This window comes from Acipenser ruthenus, chromosome 52 (assembly GCF_902713425.1).
Source record: "Acipenser ruthenus chromosome 52, fAciRut3.2 maternal haplotype, whole genome shotgun sequence".
Classification (NCBI taxonomy): Eukaryota; Metazoa; Chordata; class Actinopteri; order Acipenseriformes; family Acipenseridae; genus Acipenser; species Acipenser ruthenus.
Genome location: NC_081240.1, coordinates 2,058,439 through 2,078,355, shown reverse-complemented (window position 1 = coordinate 2,078,355; position 19,917 = coordinate 2,058,439). Strand labels below are relative to the sequence as shown.

Here is a 19,917-nt window from a genome sequence, read left to right as displayed (position 1 = left end):
GGTAAAGCACAGGGAAGCATTGTAAAGCACAGAGAGGTCTGGTAAAACATGGTAAATGGGGGCATGGGTTGAACCGTGATATTGAATGGAAAAAAGGAAAGCCCCTTAACATGAGTTAATGTGTTACAGGTGCAACTGGCAACCTTATTTCTCACATACACATTTATCGACAATAATCAATGCATCAACAACATTTTATTTTTCAAAATCAAGAACAGACATTAGTTTTTATCAGAAGATCCAATAACTAAAAACACTGCTGTGCAGAATAGTTAAACAGCAAGGTACAGCTTACATTCAAATTCAAAAGGTCTTGAGTTCAAATTAACAACCAGCAAAATACGCGTGCCATAATAATAATAATAATAATAATAATAATAATAATAATAATAATAATAATAATAATAATAAATCAATATAATTTTTAACAGAAGTCATTTAAATCTGAAATATGCTTGTTAATTAACATCAATGTTAACATTTTACGTCAACACCATTTACCACCTAGAGTACATGAAACCCAATACATTGTAAAAACATTGCTTTCTCGTCCTCCCTTTCCTTTACATTGCACACATATTTGTTCAATGATTTAACGTACTCAGCAGAACGCATTATCATAGTTTCAGATTCAGCTGTGTCTCGCTGTCAAAGACAAGGACCGACAACTCTGCAGGAAAAGGGACCTCAAAGCTGACAAAATCAAACCCCACTACTCTAAAGCAGTAAGCAAGATAAACCAGAGTAAAACATGGTAAATACATAGTATAACCGTGGGAAAAGCATGGTAAAACTGAAAAATATAGTACAAAAATACCCTGGTAAACTCTTATAAGGGAACAACAAAACCGCTCTTTGTCTATTATAAGCCTCTCAGTTGCTTTGATGCAATAAACTGGTCTGACCCAATGTAGCAAACAAGTGTAAGGTTCAAGTGGGCTCTTATAACCCGTTACACAGACACTGAACGATTGCAAGGACTTGTCATAATAGTCTCTCTCATCTCTCTGCTACTGACAAGTCTCAGTCATGCTGAGGCAGGGCAATGTGTGTACTTTCATAAAACGCATTTGACGTGGCTAAGGAGGCTTGGTGGTACAGTGGTTAAAGAAAGGGGCTTGTTACCAGAAGGTTCCCAATTCTATCCCAGCTCAGCCACTGTCTCACTGTGCGTGACCCTGAACAAGTCACTTCACCTCCTTGTGCTCTGTCCTTCGGATGAGACGTAAAACAAACAAGGTCCTATTGGAAGTGCTGCAGCAGTTGTTGATGATTCATAGTTCTCCACCTAGTCTCTGGATAAAAGCGTCTGCTAAATTCCTAATTAATTAAACTAAACTAAGTAACTACAATGTAAACACACAGTAATTAGAGACACAATGTAAAGTGTTATCGTACAGTCTTTAGTGCTGTTTACTGTACGACACATTTTTGCTTAGGTTTGAAATCAGACAGGGCAGCATAGTACGGTTCTTCTTTCACCCAGTCAGATTTTCCTTGATAGGTGGACCTGAGGTGCTCCAGATCTATCTTATACTTCTCCTCCAGACTTCTCCTCATCTCCAGCGATTTCAGCTTCTTGGACTCCTTCAGATACTTGACTTTCAGTTCCTTTTCCTTCTTGCTCAACTCCATTGTGTAATTAACCAATATTTTTTTTTCTGTTAATCCAAGCTCTTCTCCAGCGCCCTGGTATATCACATTGGTGTAGTAGCTTCCTCCATTGGCCTCCACCATTGTCTCTATTTTCTTGAAGAGCTGTCTCACCTGGGTGCGATCTTGAATGTTCTTGTTGTCAAAGACGTGACACCTGTTCCCACACTTCTGAACAAGCTGCTGGAGCTCCTGGTCGCCTTTCAGAATCTCCTCAATCTTCTTGTCTTTCAGGTGGTCCCCGAGAGTGAAAAGGATAATCATGTTGCTCACAAATTTATCACCAAAAACTTCCTGGATCACCTCCACTGTTACTCTGTCTTCTTCAGTCACTCCTCCAGGATGGAGCACCAGGAGAAAAGCGTGAGGTCCTGGAGAAGACAGACAGATAAACTTCACCATCTCGCGTAGAATTTCATCATCGGAACGGGTTCTATCAAGCATGCCTGACGTGTCGATGACAGAAACCCATCTCCCATCAATAACAGCCTCCCTCTTCAGGCACTCCTTATTTGTGGAGGAAGGTCTACATTCAAACTCCTCTCTCCCCAGGATGGTGTTTCCTGAAGCACTCTTCCCTGCTCCAGTTTTCCCCAGCAGCACAATCCTCCACTCAGAGTCACTCCTCAGGGCTTGGCTGTCAGCACTGGGAGTCTCTTCACATTTCTTGTCTTTACCTGCGGCTCCAAACACTGCAAAACAACAAGATTAATGTAATTCATTCAGATTATTAAAGTTTAGGCTAGACAACATTACTCCATCATACATATTTTATACTAAGTCCTTTGTCCTCGCCTTTCGAGGTACCCCTGCCCATAATTTCTTTCTTACATGTAAAAAGGGGTTACAATTTACAAATCTTTTTTTATTTTTTTAACTAACTTCAATATATAAAACATAAACACTTGATTTTGTAAAAAGCAGATTTAAAGCATAGGGATGCATTGTAAAGCACAGAGAGGTCTGGTAAAGCACAGGGAAGCATTGTAAAGCAGAGAGGGGTCTGGTAAAGCACAGGGAAGCATTGTAAAGCAGAGAGGGGTCTGGTAAAGCACAGGGAAGCATTGTAAAGCAGAGAGGGGTCTGGTAAAGCATAGGGAAGCATTGTAAACATCAGAGAGGGGTCTGGTAAAGCATAGGGATGCATTGTATAGCGGAGAGGGGTCTGGTAAAGCATAGGGATGCATTGTAAAGCGGAGAGGGGTCTGGTAAAGCCCAGCGAGGTATCGTGTAGCATATTGGTAAACAATGGTAAATGCAGAATTCAACCATGGAACAAGCATCAGGACAACTTCTCACCTGGTTGGGTTTGTGGGTTTAGGTTGGTTGTTACGTAGTTAGCAGGAATCAGTCCAACTCCTCTGCGAGTCTCTACTGACCACCATCCCAGGTCACTGATGGAGTAAAGAAGATATATTTTTGTATCAGGTGTATATTGAAGCTTATTTCTGTGGATACAACTTGATCAGGATGGCGAAGAACTCCTACAACTTTAAACTGAAAGCTGTTGAGCTTGCAAATCAGATCAGTGTCTGAGTGAGGATCACATACCAGTGTAGCGTGGAGAGGCAAATAATAACAAGAGAGAATGTCAATTCAACACCGAGGAGGTTGGTTTATTTTCCCTTTCTTTTCTTACAGCAGTTTCTAAGAGTCGCAGGGCTCAACTCTTTAATATACTGTGTGTTTCTTTCTCCTCAACCAGCAAGACAACTAAACACTCACAGTCTCCTGATCCAGACAGGGCTTCAGTGAGGAAGATGAGTTGATCCCATGGTTATCCCCTAAAACAGCATCACCACAGCGAGAGCTACACTAGCTTCTGCTCCCCAACGACACTCCAATACGCCACACACCCCACTCTCCGAACTTCCTGTCTGGATCAGATTCTGTAGCGTTTATTATTCCAAAATACAGTGCATACAACCAGAACAGAAATGCATTAAGAAACTTAAATAATAATAATCATACAGCTCCTGCATTACAACTAAAATGCACCAGTTTCAGTACATAGTCCTGTGTACTTACAGTCTTCTGGTTTTTTTTTTCGGTTCCTTAAACTTTACAGTAAAATATGGGTATGCTCCAGTGTGTAATTGTATTATTTTAAATTACTTTTATTCAAGTTTATTCAATTCATTTTGTTTCTATTTGTAATGTTTTGCCATACTGTGCTTTTTTATGTGTTTCTTTATTAAGCTGCCTTTATTTGAGCTTGGGTAGGGAAAAATATGTATGTTGCATTATTGAGAACTGCGTTTATTCAAGGGTGCCAACTATTAGAAATCTGATATCTGAGTGTGGCGCTTATTCAAGGGTGTGCGGGTATGTAGTGACAGAGCAGAGGTGGGTGGGTGTGCGGGTGCGCGGGTGCGTGGGTGAGCGGGTGCGCGGGTGTGCGGGTGTGCGGGTGCGTGGGTGTGCGGGTGTGCGGGTGTGTGGGTGCGCGGGTGTGCGGGTGTGTGGGTGTGCGGGTGTGTGGGTGCGCGGGTGTGTGGGTGCGCGGGTGTGTGGGTGTGTGGGTGTGCGGGTCCGTGGGTGTGTGGGTGTGTGGGTGCGCGGGTGTGTGGGTGCGCGGGTGTGTGGGTGTGCGGGTGTGTGGGTGTGCGGGTGTGCGGGTGTGTGTGTGCGCGGGTGTGTGGGTGCGCGGGTGTGTGGGTGCACGGGTGTGCGGGTGTGTGGGTGCGCGGGTGTGTGGGTGCGCGGGTGTGTGGGTGTGCGGGTGTGTGGGTGTGCGGGTGTGCGGGTGTGTGTGTGTGCGGGTGTGTGTGTGCGCCGGTGTGTGGGTGTGCGGGTCCGTGGGTGGTCTGGTGCGCGGGTGAGCGGGTGTGTGGGTGTGCGGGTGCACGGGTGAGCGGGTGAGCGGGTGTGTGGGTCAGTTTGGTGGCTGATTCCCATCTTAGTGAAGGAGGCTGGAACCAAGATGGCCACCGCCCTTTGCACACCCGCATGGCATTAGCTTGGGAGTTGGTTTTGGTGTTTGTCTATTTTGAGAGGTTTGTAGGTTTTTGTTTAAACCTTTTTGTGTGTTCCTAGGTTGTGATTTGTCTGTTATTATTAAAAGTGTGCCAAGGTGCTTTCAACTGAAGTTTCGTACGTTCGTTTGATATTTCTGCCGCTGACAAGCCTTGACCGATCGCCACTACTCTACAGTAGTCAGGATGTCAAATGGTCTGTAATACTTTCTTCTGAGAAACTAGTGTCAAGTTCAACAACATTTAAAGAAAGAGTCAAGCTAATACGGTCTGATTCTTCATTTTACAAAAGGTGCCAGATATGGGTGTGTGTTGTTGTTTGGTTTTGATTTTTCAACATTGGAATCAGGTGTGTTCTGTGCATGGGATGACATCTCTACACAGGATAAAGAGGTACTGGAATTTTGGCAAATACTTAATTGCGATTGGTTCGTTTTTGATATGTGATTTATAATATAAAATGGAAGCCAATGAGAATATGAGATCACTCACAAATACTGCAGAAGGATGTCAAAGGGGTGGTACCTGTCATCATGAACCGTGATGATTTCTCCTTCTTTAATTGTGAGTTCATCTTCGTCCTCAGCATCATAGTCATAGAGGGCACGGACTTTGAAAGAGGTTTTGCCCCTATGCAAGGGTGCTGGAGGTGGCAAAGGAGGAGTGAAGCGTGGCTGAGTCTCTGACTGCTGCTGACATTCCTGCTGAATAGCTGCACATGGTGGTGACAGGAGGGATTAAACGACATTCAGATTAACTGAAAACAATTAAATTATTTCGTCCTTATCGTCACGGTATCAAACAGGAATCCATAGACTTTGTTGTGGGGCTCGTTCAGTTCAGGGGAAGGGCTGAGAGCAGCAGACTGTGCTCTCTGTCCTGCAGTGAGAGAGCTCAGCTTGAGTGTGTTATTTTGGATGTTTTGTTTTGCCTGTTTAAATGTTGTGTTTGTTTCGTTATTTAAATAACTTCCTTGTGCTCCGTCCTTCAGATGAGACGTAGTTGTAAGTGACTCTGAAGCTGATGCATAGTTCATACACCCTAGTCTATGTAAGTTGCCTTGGATAAAAGCATCTGCTAAATAAATAAATAAAAACAAACAAGGTCCTATTGGAAGTGACTCTGCATCAGCAGTTGTGATGCATAGTTCACCCCCTGGTCTCTGTAAATCGCTTTGGATAAAAGCGTCTGCTGAATTAATAATAATAATAATAATAATAATAATAATAATAATAATAATAATAATAATAATAATAATAATTAAAAAAACACGGACACAGGAGCTTATCATAAATAATTAAGATGACGTTATCATAAATAATTAAGATGACATTATTTATTTTCAACAGTGCTCATGAGTTTTCACTTTCTATTAACTTTGCAGCAGGTTGATAATGATATGCTGTTTTTTTTGAAAATCTGGTTTATTTACTGTAGACTATTAAAGAGATGTGCAGAGAGGTACTGACTGTTTTCTTAGTAATGGAGGCAGTGAGCGAAAAGTAATCTTTAATTTGCTGTCTTACCTTCTAAACGCCCTCCACTCTTCCCAGGTACCAGGGTGAACACTTCTGCTTCACTCACTGAATAAAAACAATATTAGCATGTAAAAGGAGTTCACTAGAAATACACACATTGTCCAGCCACAGCGGCACTGAGATGAAGCTCAGCTAAAACATTGATCTGAACCATTTATGCAGAAAATTCTACTGTAAATGCAGTTTTACAACTGATTGATTAATTTTGTAAATGAACTGTTATGAAGGGGCAGTAATTAAATATACACATTCAGACCTTAACAAAGTGTCTCTCCAAGATACATTCAGACCATATTGTCTCTCTAAGATACAACGCCAGGAGTAACAGAAATGTGTTTCATGCCAACCTGTTCTGGTTATGTTCACGAGTTCCTCCTTGCAGATGTCCTCAATGAGGTGTTTAAGTTCAGACACAGCCTGGTTGGCAATGCTGGCAGGAGTCTCTGTATTCACAGTCAAGCTGGAGAGGTCTTTAAGATCTGGAGGCTCAGGGAGAATCTGGACTTCCTGTAACAAGGAAGAGGGAAAAGGAATCATCAGTAAAAGATGAGTAAATATCACTCATGTTTTCTATGGTTGGACAGTGAGTTGTTGTGTGGGGGGGGATAGACTCCATGTTCAAACTGCACCATACAGTTTGTAATGTTGTTGAAGCTGACACCCTGGGATCCTTCAAGAAGCTGCTTGATGAGATTCTGGGATCAATAAGCTACTAACAACCAAATGAGCAAGATGGGCTGAATGGCATCCTTTAATTTGTAAACTTTCTTATGTTCTTCTTACAAAAGTTTACCACAGTATTTTTTGCACTGTGTTTGCACTATGCATTTACCATGCGTTGCCATGCTTATTAATATACTTTACCATACCTCTCTATTCTTTATAATGCTTACCTATGTTTGACCATGCTTTCACAGTGCTTCATTACACATTGCTGTGTTTTTACTATGGGAAACTTTTATAAGGGTTAGTTAACCATGGCTTCTTTTTTTAATATGCGTTTCCAGACCTCTCTGTGCTTTACAATGCTTCCCTATGCTTTACCAGACCTCTCTGTGCTTTACAATGCTTCCCTATGCTTTACCAGACCTCTCTGTGCTTTACAATGCTGTCATATGCTTTTCCATACCTCTCTGTGTTTTACAATGCTTCTCTATGGTTTACCAGACATCTCTGTGCTTTACAATGCTTCCCTGTGCTTTACCATTCTTTCACTGTGCTTTTACGAAGGAAAACTTTTATACAGAGAATAGTAGGCCTTAGTGTCAGTGCATTATGGAGAATAACAGATTGGCTGCAGTGAATTACAAGAACATAATTCCACTGAGGGGTTCTTAGACATCCGAAATTACAAGAGCAAGTACTGCATACATTTTGACATATAACAGATGGATTTGGTTTTACATGACATGAAGATGGGGAAAGGGGAACACAGCTTCGAAAAGAATATGTGAGAAATATTTTGAACAACATTTTATTGTCAATGTTTTCTAGGAGAATTTAAACTCAAACATGATCTAACCTGTAGAAACTGGATGTGATCCTCTGTCTCCAAAAGCTGTTTCAGCTCCGCGTTTCTCCATATTAGCTCAGCAATCTCCTGCTCCAGTTTCTTCACAAGTCCTCCAGCCTGCTTCATGGCTGCTCTGCTCTTGGTATCAATCTCTTTGGTCACCTCAGCCCAGAAAGTCTCAATGAATTGGATGAGCTCAGCTCGGAGCTTCTGGTTCACCTCCATGTCCCTCTGTTCTGATCTCTGAGTGACAGGAAACATCCAGTTTATGAGGGGCACTGGTATCAGTCTTGGTAAGCCTAAACATCTTAAAAATGCATTTTAAAGACGTTGTAAAAACAACCAAGGCACAATTAGAACAGAAGAAAGTTTACACATTCAACCCTGTTCCTAGTAGCTAATTGATCTCAGAACTTTGTGAACTTGGATCTTCAAGGATCCCAGTGATTCTGCCTCAACAACATTACTGGGTAACCCATTCCACCCCCTCACCACTCTCTGTGTGAAGAAGTGTCTCCAGCCCTCTGTCTTAAGTTTACCTCCACTTAATTTTTAATAAACCACAGCATTATGTTTGCCTTTTTGATTGCTTCCCCACACTGGAAACCAAATAATATGAGTGACATGTGGGCAACAGAACCATGCATATTCATGAACTCTATGATTTTTAGATTTAAAAGAGTAATCCTGTAAGGTTTACGTGTGTGTCTTCTGCAGGTGTCGGATTATAAAAAATGAATACATTGTTTTAATACTGCATGTTTTTTTTTAGGAGAGTAACAGTTGTCAATGTAACCCCATACATTGACACTCTCCACAGTCTGTTTCAGCTCCTCTACTTCTTTCAGTCCCTCCTGGATTCTCAGTTGTATTTCTTTCTGTGTCTCTCCCAGCTGCTTCTGTGTAGATAGAAATACAGCGACACAGTAACATTTCTGATGGGACATTAAGAAATTGTCTGTTGCATCCTGCTCTTAAACATATCTGAATAGAACTAGGATATTTTTCCATTGTAATATGTATATATGTGTGCAAGTTAAATTCCCATATCAAGAGGAAAATTACAAAACTCTGTAGCAAATTAAGTAATAATAAAGCTTTAACTATCACTTCAACAGGGACGGTTGAGTCATGCGGTCAGGGGAATGCAGGTTTGCATCATGGCAGTGTCAAGTTGTCCATCTTGGTTGAAGATCTGCACAGGGAAGTAAAATCATCAGGAACCGAGCCACTATACTGTGCTACAGCAGCCCCTACTGGCCAAGAGACTGGTAAGCTTCAGGGCAGGCCTTTGTCCTCCAGGGGCTGGTAGCTCCAATGTAAAGACCGGATTGGCTGTGTGCTGGGATCAGAGCACACGCCCAGACCTTCAAATCCCCTGATCTAGTGGGAGTTGCTACGGTGAGGTAACACAGCCGTACATTGAAATTGGGGAGAAAAATGGGGTGCAATAAAATAACTTTAGATTGTAGATAGCATCAGCAGCAAGCCTGCTCACATTAGAGTCAAATGAGGCTGTTCAATGGAAACTACCTTTAGTTCATTTAAACAAACCAGGAGATAAAGTTGCCAAGAAAATAAAACCACACTGTGGCCCACCCCTGTAGTTCAAACACTGATGTTTCTCTCTTGTATGTTTCCAAATAAAAAGTAATAAATAAAAAAACACATAAAAAATCTGACATTGACATACTAATCTCTTAATATTTAAAGCGTTTCAAATTCTTTGTCGTTGATATTCTGACTATGAGATCTAGACTCTCAGTGACAGTGTAAGTGTAGTTATTGCTAATATGTTCCAATGGGGGATGTGACTCAAATCATAAGAAATGGTTCCCACCCATACCTGCTTGTCAACTCTCTCCTTCTCAGCTGAGACTGTATCATGGCCCCTGTGTTTCTCTTCAGTGCACAACCAGCAAATAGAAGTCCCATCATTCCGGCAGTAGACCTCCAAAACCCGTTGGTGCTCCTTGCAGAGTTTCTGCTCCAGATTCCTAGTGGCACTGACCAGTCTGTGTCTCTTCAATGTGACAATCTCATAGTGTGGCTTGACGTGTGTTTCACAGTAAGAGACCAGGCACGTCAAACAGGATTTCACAGCTTTGAACTTTCTCCCAGTGCAGAAATCACACGGCACATCTCCAGGTCCAGCATAGCTTTCTCCTGAACTGCTCCCCTTGGCTTGTCTGAAGTTTTCTGAGATTTCAGCCAAGACTCTGTTAATGCTGAGATCAGGTCTCCTGTCATACTTCCTCTTACAGAGCGGGCATTGGATACTATCACTCTGATCCCAACAGCATCCGATACACTCTGTGCAGAAGTTGTGACCGCAGGGAGTTGAGACTGGGCTGGTGAAAATATCCAGACATATCGAACAGATGATCTGCTCTTCTGAGAGCTGACCAGGGGAAGCAGCTCCTGCCATTTCAGAGAAGGAAATACAACTAAAATAAAAAAAAAACTAAGTTGAACCTTTGTATTGAGCAGCATAAAGGGAATCCCCTTTTACTCAGAGATTAGTTAATGTGTTACAGATAACAGCTGCAGTTAGCCTGGAATTCCTCAAACAGGCCCTTTGAACCACGTCTAAAGTGTTTGGTCTTTTGGCACTGTTCATGAAAAAGGTTTGTGCATCTCAAATTAAATCTGGAATCTCTAGATTCATTCTGCGTGCTTCTGTATGCACAAGGCTTCTGATTCTCAGTGTTTTAATTCTTTTCTGCTCTCCTTTAGAATTCAATTGATACCTGTTAAGCCATTTGTGTATCTCAATCACAAATGAGAAACGCAATAATAGTAAAATTGATTTATTTCACGTCCAAACGAGAACATGTTAATAAGCGACTACTCTTTATTATAGCTATCATGGGAAATAAAGTATTTTATGCTGCACCCACTTTAGTTATGCATGACAGTATTTACATTAATAAAGAGGAGTCGCTTCTGCTTTGAAATGAAAAAGACTTACGATTTCAAATCACATTTAGTAGTTAAAAGTTTGATAACCACAGATCTATAGCTATGTGTCACACGGCTGGCTGAGTGGTGCCGTCAGATCCAGGAAAAGAATACACAGAGAGACAATGGTGATGAGTGAAACTGAGACGCGGCAGCGCTCACTGTTTAATAAACAAATAAATAAACGGTTGAACAAAACAGAAGACAGGACACGGCACTTGAGGCCAAATAAAACAGACAAACAAAACGGACTAACACTTAAACGGTGGACTAAGACAAACAAACACGGTGAGTTTAAACAACTATCAATTTACTTTACTTTATTTTACTTTACTTTCTCCTCTCCGCACCCGTTCTCCACTCACCGAACACACAACCCCGAGTGAATGAAATGTGCATCTATATACACTGTTGTGCAGGGATTCAATTACTAATTAATTATTCACTTGAATCCCAGCACGTGAATTAATTATTTGCAACCTCGTGCTCGCATATTAATTACTTTATATGCAAATGAAGTGATGTGCAATCCTCGTGCTTAAATACAATTATACTTTTTAAATCACACGTGAAACACAGACCTGTTTATATCCCGTGTACCAATGCCTAAACACCAACATTAACACAGCACACGTAACATATAACACAGAAATGCACACAGGGGCAGGGCACTTTGCCACACTATGATAAAAAGGGGCCCACCTTTGACAGCATGGCCAGCACCCTGGGCCCCTAAAACGGACCCCCAGGTATTTCTTCTGAACTGCTCCCTTTCACCTGTCTGAAGTTCTCTGAGATTTCAGCCAAGACTCTGTTAATGCCGAGATCAGGCCTCCTGTCATACTTCCTCTTACAGAGTGGGCAAAGGATACTATCCAATACACTATGTGCAGAAGTTGTGTCCGCAGGAAATGGAGACCGGGCTGGTGAAAATATTCAGACATATCGAACAGATGATCTGCTCTTCTGAGAGCTGACCAGGGGAAGCAGCTGCTGTCATTTCAGAGAAGGAAGTAAAACTAAAATAAAAAAAACAAAGTTGAACCATGATATAATCAGAGTGGAATGATTACTGGAACACTTACACTGAGATTCTTTTGCCCTGATCAGAGAGATAAACTTACAAAAAAATAACCACAGAGAGGTATGGTAAAGCACAGGGAAGCATTGTAAAGCAGAGAGAGATCGGGTAAAGCACAGAGAGATATGGTAAAGCATAGGGAAGCATTGTAAAGCACAGAGAGGTCTGGTAAAGCACAGGGAAGCATTGTAATGCACAGAGAGGTCTGGTAAAGCACAGGGAAGCATTGTAAAGCACAGAGAGGTCTGGTAAAACATGGTAAATGGGGGCATGGGTTGAACCGTGATATTGAATGGAAAAAAGGAAAGCCCCTTAACATGAGTTAATGAGTTAATGTGTTACAGGTGCAACTGGCAACCTTATTTCTCACATACGCATTTATCGACAATAATCAATGCATCAACAACATTTTATTTTTCAAAATCAAGAACAGACATTGGTTTTTATCAGAAGATCCATTAACTAAAAACACTGCTGTGCAGAATAGTTAACCAGCAAGGTACAGCTTACATTCAAATTCAAAAGGTCTTGAGTTCAAATTAACAACCAGCAAAATACGCGTGCCATAAGTCCCTATAATAATAATAATAATAATAATAATAATAATAATAATAATAATAATAATAAATCAAAATAAATTTTAACAGAAGTCATTTAAATCTGAAATATGCTTGTTAATTAACATTAATGTTAACATTTTACGTCAACACCATTTACCACCTACAGTACATGAAACCCAATACATTGTAAAAACATTGCTTTCTCGTCCTCCCTTTCCTTTACATTGCACACATTTTTGTTCAATGATTTAACATACTCAGCAGAACGCATTATCATAGTTTCAGATTCAGCTGTGTCTCGCTGTCAAAGACAAGGACCGACAACTCTGCAGGAAAAGGGACCTCAAAGCTGACAAAATCAAACCCCACTACTCTAAAGCAGTAAGCAAGATAAACCAGGGTAAAACATGGTAAATACATAGTATAACCGTGGGAAAAGCATGGTAAAACTGAAAAATTACAGTGCAAAAATACAATGGTAAACTCTTACAAGGGAACAACAAAACCGCTCTTTGTCTATTATAAGCCTCTCAGTTGCTTTGATGCAATAAACTGGTACTCGTCTGACCTCACGTAGCAAACAAGTGTAAGGTTCCAGTGGGCTCTTATAACCCGTTACACAGACACTGAACGATTACAAGGACTTGTTATAACAGTCTCTCTCAATTCTCTGCTAATGACAAGTCTCAGTCATGCTGAGGCAGGGCAATGTGCGTACTTTGATAAAACGCCTTTGACGTGACTAAGGAGGCTTGGTGGTACAGTGGTTAAAGAAAAGGGCTTGTTACCAGGAGGTTCCCAATTCAATCCCAGCTCAGCCACTGACACACTGTGTGTGAACCTGAGCAAGTCACATAACTTCCTTGTGCTCCGTCTTTCGGATGAGACGTAAAACAAACTAGGTCCTATTGGAAGTGCAGTAGCAGTTGCTGATGATTCATAGTTCTCCCCCTAGTCTCTGGATAAAAGTGTCTACTAAATTCCTAATTAATTAAACTAAACTAAGTAACTACAATGTAAACACACAGTAATTAGAGACACAACGTAAAGTGTTATTGTACAGTCTTTAGTGCTGTTTACTGTACGACACATTTTTGCTTAGGTTTGAAATCAGACAGGGCAGCATAGTACGGTTCTTCTTTCACCCGGTCAGATTTTCCTTGATATGTGGACCTGAGGAGCGCCAGATCTATCTTATACTTCTCCTCCAGACTTCTCCTCATCTCCAGCGATTTCAACTTCTTGGACTCCTTCAGATACTTGACTTTCAGTTCCTTTTCCTTCTTGCTCAACTCCATTGTGTAATTAACCAATATTTTTTTTTCTGTTAATCCAAGCTCTTCTCCAGCTCCCTGGTATATCACATTGGTGTAGTAGCTTCCTCCATTGGCCTCCACCATTGTCTCTATTTTCTTGAAGAGCTGTCTCACCTGGGTGCGGTCTTGAATGTTCTTGTTGTCAAAGACATGACACCTGTTCCCACACTTCTGAACAAGCTGCTGGAGCTCCTGGTCGCATTTCAGAATCTCCTCAATCTTCTTGTCTTTCAGGTGGTCCCCGAGAGTGAAAAGGATAATCGTATTGCTCGCAAATTCATCGCCAAAAGCCTCCAGGATCATCTCCACTGCTTCTCTGTCTTCTTCAGTCACTCCTCCTGGATGGAGCACCAGGAGAAAAGCGTGAGGTCCTGGAGAAGACAGACGGATAAACTTCATCATCTCGCTTAGAATTTCATCATCGGAGCGGGTTCTATCAAGCATGCCTGATGTGTCGATGACAGAAACCCATCTCCCATCAATAACAGCTTCCCTCTTCACGCACTCCTTATTTGTGGAGGCTGTTCTACATTCAAACTCCTCTCTCCCCAGGATGGTGTTTCCTGAAGCACTCTTCCCTGCTTCAGGCTTTCCCAGCAGCACAATCCTCCACTCAGAGTTACTCAGGGCTTGGCTGTCAGCACTGGGAGTCTCTTCATGTTTCTTGTCTTTACCTGCGGCTTTAGACCCTAAAAAAAACAAGATTCATGTAATTGTAATTCAGTAAAGAAATGCATGCGATAGACTATTTATTAAAGCTTAGGCTAGACAACATTACTACATCATACATATTTTACTCTATGTTCCTTGGCATTGCCTGTCGAGGCACTCCTGCCCATAAGTGATATTGCACATAACAAGAGAGGCTGACCATAGGGAAGCCATTGGCAGTGGGGCCAGATAGCTGCCCTCCCTATTAGTCAAAGCCAAAAAGGAGGTGGAGGCTGGGGAGGAGGAGGCAAACTCTGGCACACAGCGGGGATGTAATGGATTGAGGTAAGATATAAATCCTTTCCTTGCCGATCATTGGACGTATTGTTTATCAAATGACAAATAAGATACTAGCTATTTAATTGGCGATTTGGTCTGGTATTGGAAGCACCTAAAATCTGCTTCATGTGAACGTGATTTGATTTAAGGTTAAAGTGAGTTACCTACCCTGAACCACCTCTTCGCTTAATTTCTTTCATGTAAAAAGGGGTTACAATTTGCAAATCTTTTTTTTTTTTTAACTAACTTCAATATATAAAACAGAAACTAACACTTCCAAAGTAAAACTACAGCACTCCTTTATAATGTGTCCCTTTATACAACGGCATGTTCCTGGCTCCCGTTTGTCCCATCATTCCATTACAGTAGCACTTTCATAATTGTTATAAAGTGAAACGCAAACAGCCCAGTCTTGGAACTGTGGCTCCCGACTATAGAGAAAGGGGAGCACTTTATAATAAGTTAATAAGTGGTGTGTAGGGTGTCTGTTATTGTAAAGGACATGGTATCTCGTGCAGAAATCACACAAATTGTACTGAGGAATCTCGTTTAAAGACATTTTTTTTTAACATAACAGAATACCCCCCACTCATGAAATGGTTCGGTCCAAAATCATGTGTATGGTGTATTTTGGACACTTTCTTTGTTGATATGACATGTGCATATATATATATATATATATATATATATATATATATATATATATGTATATACACAGTGCTTTGCAAAAGTATTCAGACCCCTGACCAATTCTCTCATATTACTGAATTACAAATGGTACATTGAAATTTCGTTCTGTTTGATATTTTATTTTAAAACACTGAAACTCAAAATCAATTATTGTAAGGTGACATTGCTTTTATGTTGGGAAATATTTTTAAGAAAAATAAAAAAACTGAAATATCTTGCTTGTAATTCAGTAATATGAGAGAATTGGTCAGGGGTCTGAATACTTTTGCAAGGCAGTGTGTATATATATATATTCATACAAATGTATATTTGCCTACAAATGTATATAAGAATAGGAAAGCATTGTAAAGCACAGAGAGGTCTGGTAAAGCACAGGGAAGCATTGTAAAGCACAGAGAGGTCTGGTAAAGCATAGGGAAGCATTGTAAACACAGAGAGGTCTGGTAAAGCATAGGGAAGCATTGTAAAGCACAGAGAGGTCTGGTAAAGCACAGGGAAGCATTGTAAAGCACAGAGAGGTCTGGTAAAGCATAGGGAAGCATTGTAAACACAGAGAGGTCTGGTAAAGCATAGGGAAGCATTGTAAAGCACAGAGAGGTCTGGTAAAGCACAGGGAAGCATTGTAAAGCACAGAGAGGTCTGGTAAAGCATAGGGAAGCATTGTAAAGCACAGAGAGGTCTGGTAAAGCATAGGGAAGCATTGTAAAGCACAGAGAGGTCTGGTAAAGCATAGGGAAGCATTGTAAAGCACAGAGAGGTCTGGTAAAGCATAGGGAAGCATTGTAAAGCACAGAGAGGTCTGGTAAAGCATAGGGAAGCATTGTAAAGCACAGAGAGGTCTGGTAAAGCATAGGGAAGCATTGTAAAGCACAGATATGTCTGGTAAAACATAGGGAAGCATTGTAAAGCACAGAGAGTTCTGTTAAAGCATAGGGAAGCATTGTAAAGCACAGCGAGGTCTGGTAATGCATAGGGAAGCATTGTAAAGCACAGAGAGGTGTGGTAAAGCATAGGGAAGCATTGTAAAGCACAGAGAGGTGTGGTAAAGCATAGGGAAGCATTGTAAAGCACAGGGAGGTCTGGTAATGCATAGGGAAGCATTGTAAAGCACAGAGAGGTGTGGTAAAGCATAGGGAAGCATTGTAAAGCACAGAGAGGTCTGGTAATGCATAGGGAAGCATTGTAAAGCACAGATATGTCTGGTAAAACATAGGGAAGCATTGTAAAGCACAGAGAGTTCTGTTAAAGCATAGGGAAGCATTGTAAAGCACAGAGAGGTCTGGTAATGCATAGGGAAGCATTGTAAAGCACAGAGAGGTGTGGTAAAGCATAGGGAAGCATTGTAAAGCACAGAGAGGTATGGTAAAGCATAGGGAAGCATTGTAAAGCACAGGGAGGTCTGGTAAAGCATAGGGAAGCATTGTAAAGCACAGAGAGGTCTGGTAAAGCATAGGGAAGCATTGTAAAGCACAGAGAGGTCTGGTAAAGCATAGGGAAGCATTGTAAAGCACAGAGAGGTCTGGTAAAGCATAGGGAAGCATTGTAAAGCACAGAGAGGTCTGGTAAAGCATAGGGAAGCATTGTAAAGCACAGAGAGGTCTGGTAAAGCATAGGGAAGCATTGTAAAGCACAGAGAGGTCTGGTAAAGCATAGGGAAGCATTGTAAAGCACAGATATGTCTGGTAAAACATAGGGAAGCATTGTAAAGCACAGAGGGTTCTGTTAAAGCATAGGGAAGCATTGTAAAGCACAGAGAGGTCTGGTAATGCATAGGGAAGCATTGTAAAGCACAGAGAGGTGTGGTAAAGCATAGGGAAGCATTGTAAAGCACAGAGAGGTATGGTAAAGCATAGGGAAGCATTGTAAAGCACAGGGAGGTCTGGTAATGCATAGGGAAGCATTGTAAAGCACAGAGAGGTGTGGTAAAGCATAGGGAAGCATTGTAAAGCACAGAGAGGTCTGGTAATGCATAGGGAAGCATTGTAAAGCACAGATATGTCTGGTAAAACATAGGGAAGCATTGTAAAGCACAGAGAGTTCTGTTAAAGCATAGGGAAGCATTGTAAAGCACAGAGAGGTCTGGTAATGCATAGGGAAGCATTGTAAAGCACAGAGAGGTGTGGTAAAGCATAGGGAAGCATTGTAAAGCACAGAGAGGTATGGTAAAGCATAGGGAAGCATTGTAAAGCACAGGGAGGTCTGGTAAAGCATAGGGAAGCATTGTAAAGCACAGAGAGGTCTGGTAAAGCATAGGGAAGCATTGTAAAGCACAGAGAGGTCTGGTAAAGCATAGGGAAGCATTGTAAAGCACAGGGAGGTCTGGTAATGCATAGGGAAGCATTGTAAAGCACAGAGAGGTGTGGTAAAGCATAGGGAAGCAATGTAAAGCACAGAGAGGTATGGTAAAGCATAGGGAAGCATTGTAAAGCACAGGGAGGTCTGGTAAAGCATAGGGAAGCATTGTAAAGCACAGAGAGGTGTGGTAAAGCATAGGGAAGCATTGTAAAGCACAGAGAGGTATGGTAAAGCATAGGGAAGCATTGTAAAGCACAGGGAGGTCTGGTAAAGCATAGGGAAGCATTGTAAAGGACAGAGAGGTCTGGTAAAGCATAGGGAAGCATTGTAAAGCACAGAGAGGTCTGGTAAAGCATAGGGAAGCATTGTAAAGCACAGAGAGGTCTGGTAAAGCATAGGGAAGCATTGTAAAGCACAGAGAGGTCTGGTAAAGCATAGGGAAGCATTGTAAAGCACAGAGAGGTCTGGTAAAGCATAGGGAAGCATTGTAAAGCACAGAGAGGTCTGGTAAAGCATAGGGAAGCATTGTAAAGCACAGAGAGGTCTGGTAAAACATAGGGAAGCATTGTAAAGCACAGATATGTCTGGTAAAACATAGGGAAGCATTGTAAAGCACAGAGAGTTCTGTTAAAGCATAGGGAAGCATTGTAAAGCACAGAGAGGTCTGGTAATGCATAGGGAAGCATTGTAAAGCACAGAGAGGTGTGGTAAAGCATAGGGAAGCATTGTAAAGCACAGAGAGGTATGGTAAAGCATAGGGAAGCATTGTAAAGCACAGGGAGGTCTGGTAATGCATAGGGAAGCATTGTAAAGCACAGAGAGGTGTGGTAAAGCATAGGGAAGCATTGTAAAGCACAGAGAGGTCTGGTAAAGCATAGGGAAGCATTGTAAAGCACAGAGAGGTCTGGTAATGCATAGGGAAGCATTGTAAAGCACAGAGAGGTGTGGTAAAGCATAGGGAAGCATTGTAAAGCACAGAGAGGTATGGTAAAGCATAGGGAAGCATTGTAAAGCACAGGGAGGTCTGGTAAAGCATAGGGAAGCATTGTAAAGCACAGAGAGGTCTGGTAAAGCATAGGGAAGCATTGTAAAGCACAGAGAGGTATGGTAAAGCATAGGGAAGCATTGTAAAGCACAGGGAGGTCTGGTAAAGCATAGGGAAGCATTGTAAAGCACAGAGGTCTGGTAAAGCATAGGGAAGCATTGTAAAGCACAGAGAGGTCTGGTAAAGCATAGGGAAGCATTGTAAAGCACAGAGAGGTGTGGTAAAGCATAGGGAAGCATTGTAAAGCACAGAGAGGTGTGGTAAAGCATAGGGAAGCATTGTAAAGCACAGAGAGGTCTGGTAAAGCATAGGGAAGCATTGTAAAGCACAGAGAGGTGTGTGTGGTAAAGCATAGGGAAGCATTGTAAAGCACAGAGAGGTATGGTAAAGCATAGGGAAGCATTGTAAAGCACAGAGAGGTCTGGTAAAGCATAGGGAAGCATTGTAAAGCACAGAGAGGTCTGGTAAAGCATAGGGAAGCATTGTAAATCACAGAGAGGTCTGGTAAAGCATAGGGAAGCATTGTAAAGCTCAGAGAGGTGTGGTAAAGCATAGGGAAGCATTGTAAAGCACAGAGAGGTCTGGTAAAGCATAGGGAAGCATTGTAAAGCACAGAGAGGTCTGGTAAAGCATAGGGAAGCATTGTAAAGCACAGAGAGGTCTGGTAAAGCATAGGGAAGCATTGTAAAGCACAGAGAGGTCTGGTAAAGCATAGGGAAGCATTGTAAAGCACAGAGAGGTCTGGTAAAGCACAGGGAAGCATTGTGAAGCACAGAGCGGTATGGTAAAGCATAGGGAAGCAATGTGAAGCACAGATAAGCATGGTAAAGCAATGAGAGGTATGGTAAAGCATATTAATAAACCTGGCAATGGGTAAACAATGGCAAATGCAGAGTACAACCATGGGACAAGCATGGGGAAATCTTCTCACCTGGTTGGGTATGTGGGTTTAGGTTGGTTGTTACGTAGTTAGCAGGAATCAGTCCAACTCCTCTGTGAGTCTCTACTGACCACCACCCCAGGTCACTGATGGAGTAAAGAAGATATCTTTTAGTACCAGGCTGTGTGCACACTGAGTTCATTAGGGGGGCTAGTTCTGCACTCAGGGGGTTATTTTCTCTCGCTGAGTGGATGTGTAAATAGTATTAATAATATTTGACATATACAGCTCTGGAAAAAATTAAGAGACCACTACAAAATTTTCAGTTTCTCTGGTTTTACTATTTATAGGTATGTGTTTGGGTAAAATGAACATTTTTGTTTTATTCTATAAACTACTGACAACATTTCTCCCAAATTC

At 41.6% G+C, this 19,917-nt stretch overlaps 1 protein-coding gene across 1 annotated transcript in view; it reads right to left on the bottom strand.

Annotated features, from left to right (window-relative positions):
* Window positions 1–194: 194 nt before the first annotated feature.
* Window positions 195–19,917, bottom strand: part of LOC117433159 (uncharacterized) — a 31,324-nt gene continuing 11,601 nt past the window's right edge. The window contains exons 9-16 of the mRNA XM_059016100.1: window positions 19,549–19,643; window positions 13,367–14,286; window positions 7,689–7,988; window positions 6,514–6,673; window positions 6,155–6,211; window positions 5,154–5,340; window positions 2,953–3,047; window positions 195–2,345 (exon numbers count right to left, since the gene is read on the bottom strand). Of these exons, the coding sequence (XP_058872083.1) occupies window positions 1,414–2,345; window positions 2,953–3,047; window positions 5,154–5,340; window positions 6,155–6,211; window positions 6,514–6,673; window positions 7,689–7,988; window positions 13,367–14,286; window positions 19,549–19,643 (2,746 nt within the window). The 3' untranslated portion in view covers window positions 195–1,413. The remainder of the gene's footprint in view (window positions 2,346–2,952; window positions 3,048–5,153; window positions 5,341–6,154; window positions 6,212–6,513; window positions 6,674–7,688; window positions 7,989–13,366; window positions 14,287–19,548; window positions 19,644–19,917) is intronic.